This window comes from Neofelis nebulosa, chromosome 1 (genome assembly GCF_028018385.1).
Source record: "Neofelis nebulosa isolate mNeoNeb1 chromosome 1, mNeoNeb1.pri, whole genome shotgun sequence".
NCBI lineage: Eukaryota > Metazoa > Chordata > Mammalia > Carnivora > Felidae > Neofelis > Neofelis nebulosa.
In genome coordinates, this window is record NC_080782.1 from 124,749,517 (window position 1) to 124,757,882 (window position 8,366).

The 8,366-nt window shown below is 35.3% G+C and overlaps 1 protein-coding gene and 1 long non-coding RNA gene across 9 annotated transcripts in view; one reads left to right on the plus strand and one right to left on the minus strand.

The window, feature by feature from the left end:
- Positions 1-2,437: 2,437 nt before the first annotated feature.
- Positions 2,438-3,160, plus strand: LOC131503811 (uncharacterized). Its single transcript, XR_009257635.1, has 2 exons — positions 2,438-2,573; positions 2,808-3,160. It is a non-coding gene; the product is annotated as an uncharacterized LOC131503811 (long non-coding RNA).
- A 502-nt stretch (positions 3,161-3,662) lies between these two features.
- MATR3 (matrin 3) overlaps positions 3,663-8,366 on the minus strand; it is a 29,582-nt gene continuing 24,878 nt past the window's right edge. For 7 of the 8 annotated variants that reach the window (XM_058704199.1, XM_058704973.1, XM_058700578.1 and 4 more), the window contains 4 exons: positions 8,250-8,366; positions 6,510-6,876; positions 5,912-6,033; positions 3,663-4,097 (listed from right to left, as the gene is read on the minus strand). The exon at positions 8,250-8,366 is cut by the window's right edge and continues 259 nt beyond it. In XM_058704199.1, the coding sequence (XP_058560182.1) occupies positions 4,047-4,097; positions 5,912-6,033; positions 6,510-6,876; positions 8,250-8,366 (657 nt within the window). In that variant the 3' untranslated portion in view covers positions 3,663-4,046. The remainder of the gene's footprint in view (positions 4,098-5,911; positions 6,034-6,509; positions 6,877-8,249) is intronic. The other variant, XM_058702682.1, reaches the window with a different exon arrangement.

The following is an 8,366-nucleotide window of genomic DNA, read 5'->3' on the forward strand; positions in this document are numbered from 1 at the left end:
ATCACCATCACCTGGTAACTTGTTAAAAATGCAAATTATCAAGACTACCCCTAAACTAGCAAATTAGAAATTTAACCCAGCTAGTGCCTAGTGACCCAGCCACATTTTATTTTCAGACAGAGTACACGACAGCACTTGAGTGGGGAAAGGGTAGAGTGAGAATCCCAAGCAGGCTCCAAGCTGTGAGCACAGAGCCTGATCTCATGAATCCTGAGATGACCTGAGACAAAATCAAGATTCAGATGCTTAACCAACTGAGCCATCCAGGTGCTCCACAGCCATGTCTTAACAAAATTTCCAGGTAATTCTGATGCATGCTAACATTTGAGAACCAAACTAAAGGAAAATAATTCACACTATCATTTTGTTACTAGTATTGACTCTAAGCATCTTTTTTAAAAATTTGAGAGAGAATCCCAAGGAAGCTCTGCACTGCTAGCGTGGAACCTGACACAGGGCTTGTTCTGATGAACTGAGACCATGACCTGAGCTGAAATCAACAGTCGGATGCTCAACTGACTGAGCCACTGAAGTGCCCCTACTCTTAAAAAATCTTGATCTCACGCCTAACAGTCACAGGACTTGCATCAAAGTGAAGGGCATTCTGCTTTTAAAAAGGTTTTAAGTAACGTCTATACCCAATGTGGAGCTCGAACTTAAAATCCCAAGATCAAGAGTCACATGCTCAGGGGCACCTGGGTGGCTCGATCAGTTGAGCTTCCACCTTTGGCTCAGGTCACATCTCATAATCCGTGAGCTCAAGCCCCACATCAGGCTCTGTGTTGGCAGCTGAGTGTGGAGCCCGCTTCGGATTGTCTCCTTCTCTCTTGCAAATAAACATGGGGGGGGGGGGGGGAGTCACAAGATCTACCCACTGAGCCAGCCAGGTGTCCCTGGAAGGGCATTTTAACCCCAGCTAACAAACAGCTCAGGGTTGCCAGAGAACACAATCCCAAACTCATTAACATTCAATACTTGAGCTTTCAGCTATACTAAGCTATATTCTATAATGGAGACTAATAGAAGAGACCACACAGAGCTGCTCCCAGCCCAAGTACAAGCGATCTTAACCCACACTGACTGGACCTAACATTTCATGATTCAAAATTTTTAATGTTTATTATTTTTGAGAGACAGAGCATGAGTAGAAGGGCAGAGAGAAAGGGAGATAGAATCAGAAGTAGGCTCCAGGCTGTCAGCACAGAGCCCAACGCGATCACTTGAACTCACCGAGAGATCGTGACCTGAGTTGAAGTTGGATGCGCCCCCACCCTTTTTTAAGATTTTAAAGGAATCTCTCCATCCAAAGTGGGATCTGAACTCACAACCCCAAGATCAAGAGTTGCATGCTCCACTGAGTCAACTGAGGCACCCCGCTGTTTTTAAATAATGTTCTGCAGTGTTCCAGCAGGTTTCCACTACACATCATTCTCTTTACTCAGTAATGTTACATTCTACTGTTCAAACCCACTGAAAATCCATCATGAACAAAACGAGGCAAAAAATAAAGTCTATTCCTCTTTGATAACTCTAATACCTGCCATTAACACTTAACAGGCTGTATTTTGTGTTCCCCATCACCCTAAAAGAGGGGCATGAGGAAACCTCCAAGAAGGAATTCAGGGAATAGGGTACCTTAAATTTTTCCTTAGAACCTTATTTAGACTATAGGAGATGGTGTAGTTGGTGGCCAGAAATTCATTCTGCTCATTAATAAAATTTCAAGTGAAACTTTTAGGTACCCTAATCAGTTTTACAGCTAGTCAATGGAAGCCTTATCAGAGTCACTCTGAGATCCCACATTTATGAGCTATAGAGGCTTAAAAAATAGTACTACTACAAATTCAAGGGTTTCTAAAATTTTCCTTCACAGAGGATTTACCTAAAGGCTAAAATGGTGTCAGGCAAAATGTTCTTAAACTTGACAGCAGGTTTACGTGGAAACATTCCCATGAAAAAAGCTTTGCCATAATCTGGTAAATAGCTGTTACAGATTTATCTATCACTGGTAATTTATGTATGAGAATTTCTACTTCCTAAATGTTATCAAATGAAGACATTAAACTTTTTTTTTTTTTGTACAGCCTGGTACAGCCAACAAAGTAGGACCTACGGAAAAAAGCTATCACTGACAGGAAACAATTAGGGATTCTAATGCACATAAAATACTTTGGGTTGCTTGCTGTTAGTTAAGTTGGAATTAAAAGCTGGTAATTAGTAAAGGCCAAAATTAAACTATAGAAGTAAACTGGCAAGGATTTTTTGTGCATGTCACATTAGAAAAACATTAACTGCCTCTGAGAAGTATACCATAAAATTTTGATTCATCTTTTAATACATCTGGATCTAAGAGTTTCAAAGAATTCCTAGAAGTTCTTGTATTTTTTAAAATTAAAAATTTATTTTTTAACAATAGGTAATAAATCCCTTATACCAAGAATCCCAACAGATTTTGAAAAGCTAGTAGAACTAATTCTTGATATTCCATGTTATTCCCAACTTTACTGTTTTATACTTAGGCCTAAACACAAGCTTTTACCATTTCTTCACCCTTAGCATTTTAATGTCCAAAGGTTTTTTTTTTTTTTTTTTTTTATTTTTTTATTTATTTTTGGGACAGAGAGAGACAGAGCATGAACGGGGGAGGGGCAGAGAGAGAGGGAGATACAGAATCGGAAACAGGCTCCAGGCTCCGAGCCATCGGCCCAGAGCCTGACGCGGGGCTCGAACTCACGGACCGCGAGATCGTGACCTGGCTGAAGTCGGACGCTTAACCGACTGCGCCACCCAGGCGCCCCTGTCCAAAGGTTTTTAAAAGCCCCATTCCACACACCATTTTTTGTCATGTAACAGGAACAAGAAATCCACCAGCACCAAAAACTTTAAAACTCAGTTCTTTAGTAGCAGTCTTTAGAACACTCTAGATTAAAAATGTAATAATTTGTTAAAGCATGCAAAAGAGTGTAACAGTGAATAAAAACCACAACTGACAAAAATATTGGTTAACATTCCAAATATGTATAACCAATGAACTTGGCCTAGGTTTTTTTTTTTTTATTGGTATTCACTTCAGAAACTTGAATCCACAGATATAAGCAGTATATTACCAGAAAGTTACAAGTAAACACAGATTATACATGCAAATTTCTGTTCACAAAGGTCACATGTGCAGGTATATGAATTAGAAGCGTGCGTCTAGTTTATGGCCAAACTTTTTAAAATGCAGAAATGTAAAATTACATCTTGAAATATGAAGAGATGGTCTACACACTTCAAAAATCAAATGTTGCTTATACCAGATGTATGACAGCTACAGGATTCAAGTGACAAGCAATAAGATCTCAAGAAATTAATACTGCTCAAAGGGAATGGGAATATTTTTACATTTCACTGAAAATACATTGACTACTAGAATACGAAATCTAGCAGGAACTTAGGGGAAAAAAATTACAAAAATCTAAAGCCAATTACTTAGTATTTCTTATTACCTAAACAACAGCATGACATTAAAAGAAAACTGCACCTGCATTATAATTGCCAATCTCATATTAATGAAGATATCCAAATAAAAAGCAACCAAAAACCTTCAAACTCCAAATGATGAGAAGTCTGCAAAAGGCTCAGATTAAAATGCGGAATGTTTCAGATGAAAGTAATAAAAATACCATTGGTTTTGTTCTTTATTGAATGGAATCAAAAGTTTTGACATTTCTTTGAAGCGTGGAACTAAATTTCATTTCTCTGAATGATTCTAGGTATCTTTTTTCTTAGTGGTGCAAGTTGTCTTAAGTAACTTACAGGTCAGTCTCTACAAAGTACTTCTGTCTGTTACCATTTTGATAAAACAAAAACAATTCTTCATTAACTTAACCGTATATGTATTTTTGCTGTAACACTTAACACATGAACAGACATCTAATATTTTTCCACTAAAACAAAAGAGTACAATAGTTTTCTTCTAACTACCAGTATTGTATTTAAAAAAGGTTAACATTAAAAACAAAGAACCATTATTTTCTTTGAAATTGTTAAGCTTCTTGCACATCTTAAGCTTCCTTCTTCTGCCTGCGTTCTTCTGCCAATTTATTCAGAAATTTCTGAAAAGGAAAAAAAAAATTACAGGGATTAAATCACATAAGAAACACCTAAGTGAATTCCAAAATGAAATATTCTATCCAAGTTTATTCAGAATTTGAGTGTAATTTAACTACAACCTTACCAATATTTTACAAATTCAATTATTCTTGTTAAGTCAGTGTACAAAACTAAACTAGTTCACAGTACACAAGATATGGGGGAGAATAAAATGTGAAAAAAAGATTATTTCAACTTGCAATTAACTCACACAGTTAAGAAAACAAAGACCATACTTGTATAGAAGAACTGCCACTGCTCCAAAAACAGATTCGTTAAAATAACATGCATTTATTCAGTGTGCCTTCCATTAAACTAACATTTTCTTAAAGGGCCAGCCAGCAGTATTTATTTTAAGTCTGTGGGCTGTTCTTTATTTCATCTACTCAATTCCGCTGTTACAGCAATAAAACCAGCCATAAACAGTACTTAACTGAATGACTGTGACTGTGTTCCCCCAGAACACCTCATTTACAAAAGCAGTGGCCCCTGTATTACACACCTGTAACTTCTAGGGTTCTTGGACATACTAAAACATTAATAAGTAAACTTCCCTCAACAAATCTAAAAGATCAAAAGTTTTTTTGACTTTTGGGTAGAATTTCTCAACTCTATCACAGTTTCTCCAAATTGCTGAGAGGGTTAAAAGCCACTATATCCTAAAGGGAAAAAAAACCTCAGCAAAGTATCAAGTCATTATCATAATTAGCAAAAATGTAGTGCATGGTAAATTTTAATGAAGTTGACAAAGTTCCTTTAGAATAAAGAGAGCCACCTCTCTTTAGAACACCTCCAATAGAACAAATGTCTAGAAAATTATAATAGCTAGAAAATATTTACAAGTCTATCATTTATAAAGTATCAAATACCAGGATACAACTTGTGTCTTAATACTCTTCTATGTAACAGTTTCTGCCTCCATACAGCTAAATACCAAAACAAGTATTTTTGTTTGCTGCTACTAATGGGATTAACCACCATTCTTTTTTCATAGGCATAATGGGAAGATACATACAGGTAGCAAAGAACATTTACATTTAAAACTAGTGACATAGCCAAGAACTGGATTTCCTAAATTCAAGCCTATCTTTATCCATCTAAATCAACATACAGAGCACATTGACTGAGTATACAATGAGCTCTGTATTAGAAAGCAGTGTAAAAAACCAGGTTATCTGTAATTCAGTTCTTTAACTTCTTTCAAGTTTTATACCATTATCTGTTTCAATAGTCCTTAAAAAAAGTCACTAAGAGCAACACCGAATTTCAAAATCTAGTTAAGAGAAATTTGTTATGCTTATTATTTATTCATTTATCCTTTTACCTTTATCTCTCATTGGTCATATAACTCACAAAATATCATTATTAATAAACAACTTAAAGGTGATATAAACATCATTAAGTATAAAGAGACATGGCACTTTATAGAAGTTGAAAAAGCTTTTCATTATTCCACTTGGGATTTCAGGCCTCCAGGATCTTCCCAATTAGCGAAATTACACTCTCACAACGCTTAGTCAAGAATATTTAGGTAACTTTAATTACATGAGAATTTTAGAACATGGCTAGAAAATTATTCAATTGAATGTACCACAGAAAAAGGCTCAAGAGATGTTTCTAGAATCCATTAAACTGTTTAAGGCCCATCAATAAAGAAGTAAATGTATCGTCTCTAGGATGGGTCTACAGAAAGTACCACACACATTTTACTTTATACAAATTTACATTATTTGTTAGTTTTCATAAAAGAACTCTTCTCCTTTAGGTTCAGCCTTACCTTTAATTTCTGATAATGAGGAAGGCTGCTGCAATGAGTATTCTTTGCAACTTCTTCATTTGTATAAAAGAGTGAACACAGCTTACAGTAAAACCCTGTTTTAGGTATCACATAGTCTATACCTAGAACACAAACATACATTCTTACAAATTTAGTAAACTGAAGATTTAATTAGTGTTGTCAAATCTCTTTTTCCGGTCAATGTAATTTGAACGAGATAATATTGGTGAGAAGTCCAATATAACCTAAGCTAAAACAAAACAAAAGCCATGATATCAGTAGTTAATTGTACTCAGTTGACAGTTAAGGTCCCACCTAACTGCATTCTTAAAAAGGCAGAAATACAAAAGATAAAGAAAAAGCAATGTGAAGTTCTCAGAAACCTTTACGCGGAGAAAGAATATATTATGAAATGGTAACAAAAGAGAATACAAAATGAGAGTTGGTTAAGTGGAAAAGAATGTATTAAGATTTACAAAATGTTCTGCAGAGAAATAGATTTAAAATGGTATCAGAGTTATGTAAGACCAATTTAAAAATCTTATTTAATAAGAACTTGGGGAGGGTGAGAGGGGAAGAACAAAGCCTTAAATCTCACCAACAGGAACATTGGGCTGGTATGGTCCAATTCTATACTCATCTGGGATTGTATAGTCCTCCTTGTTTTCATCACTTTGGCCATCCGCATTTTCACTTGTATCTTTGTTGGGATCATCAGCATTCTCAGCAGATTCCGCACCTGGTTCTGTATTTTCCTCATTTTTAATTCCATTTTCCAACGCTGCTTCGTTTTCTTGATCAAGTTCCTCGATCTTGTCCACCTTAATTTCAACCAAACCATCATCATTTTTGTCACCAGATTTAAATGTCATGCCCGATTTACGAAGTTTCTGACGTTCCGAATCTTCCTCATCACCAACCTCATCTAGAGTGACAAAACCTTCCATACTCCCTGGGAAACGACGCTGTTAAGAAAGACAAATTTACTCTGCAACAATTATCCTGCAGCATCCCTTCCATTTGCTTTACTTGAAGGGAAAGGGATAGCGTCTTTGTCTTTATTTATTCTCTCAAAATACTGTCTTTCTCCCCCAAAATCACTGGTTTTTTAAACAAAAAAACTTAGTTTTAAAACTAAATAAAGGCTTGCCTCACAAAAAGAGCAGAAAATAAATGAAATAAGGATATTATATTCTACACTTGCTGTAACTATTATGCTACAAGGGATTATGTATCAAAAATGTGATTTGATAAAAGTAGTTCAATGGTATCCTTTGGAAGACAGTATCTTAGGATACAACTGTTGTTTAGAGAATATGCAGTCTAAAATAGTGTAGTGGTTAAAAAAAAAAAAAAAAAAAAAAGCAAGCTCTAGAGCATGACCTATGTTTAAAGTTTAGATTCTGCCACTTACAAGCAGGATGACTGTAGACAATTTATTAAACTTCTCTATGCCGAATTTATTCATTCACGAAATGGAGTCAACAAAGGTATCTACTACTTAGTTACTTTGAGGACTAAATTAATTAGCATATAAAAAGACCTTACAAAATTTATAGCATATAATAAATGCTCAATAATTATCAGCTCTTAAGACTGCAAATGGATTCTGCAACAATCCACTTCAAGGAAAATAACTTTATCTGACCTAGCCATCAACATCTGGAGATAAAAATTTGTTTTCTAATAGCTGGAACGTTGCTTACAAAAACCAATGGACCAAGATTACTGAGATCTCATTGTAACAGCCATTTAATGCAAGGGCATTTTAATACTCTAATCCTCATCATAAGTAATTCAGTACACCAGTCTCTTGTTTTACTCCTCTTTATGCTATGCATATGTTTGTCTATTTGAGTTCACTTTAAATGCTTTTATGTGTTCTCAAAAAAGGTCTTCAAATATTGAGTATCTTCAGATATTGAATTATCTGATCAAGCTTTTCGTTCTCAAATAGGAAAATTCTTCAAGTCTAACACTTTTTAAATGAGTGGCTGAATGTTTTAAGTATCTTGGGTCAGTTAACTTAAACTCATATCCCAACTTTTTAAAAGTTCGACTACCAGGCTGCCTACCAGTCCTACACACTACCACCACAGTACACAAATAAAAGTCAATTTCCTTCCTTGCTAAAAATTTCCCTGTGAGTTGACATTTTTTTATATCTATATCTATTTTAAAAGTTACTTAACCTACTTATTGCAGAGTTTACTTTTAAAAATTTACCTGATTTTTTCGAATATGTGACTAATTCTCTTTAATCTGACCCTGCTAATTTAAATATGAAACATTGATCTAGTTTTCTGTTCAAACAGGTCAATATACAATCTCCCTTTACCTTTTTAAGCTTTTTCTTTGCAGCTGCTGAAGCACTGGCATTTCCATCTTTTTTCACGGCTTTGTCTGAAGGTTCCTTTTTCCCATCAGAAGCCACATCACCTAAATTAGCAAGATC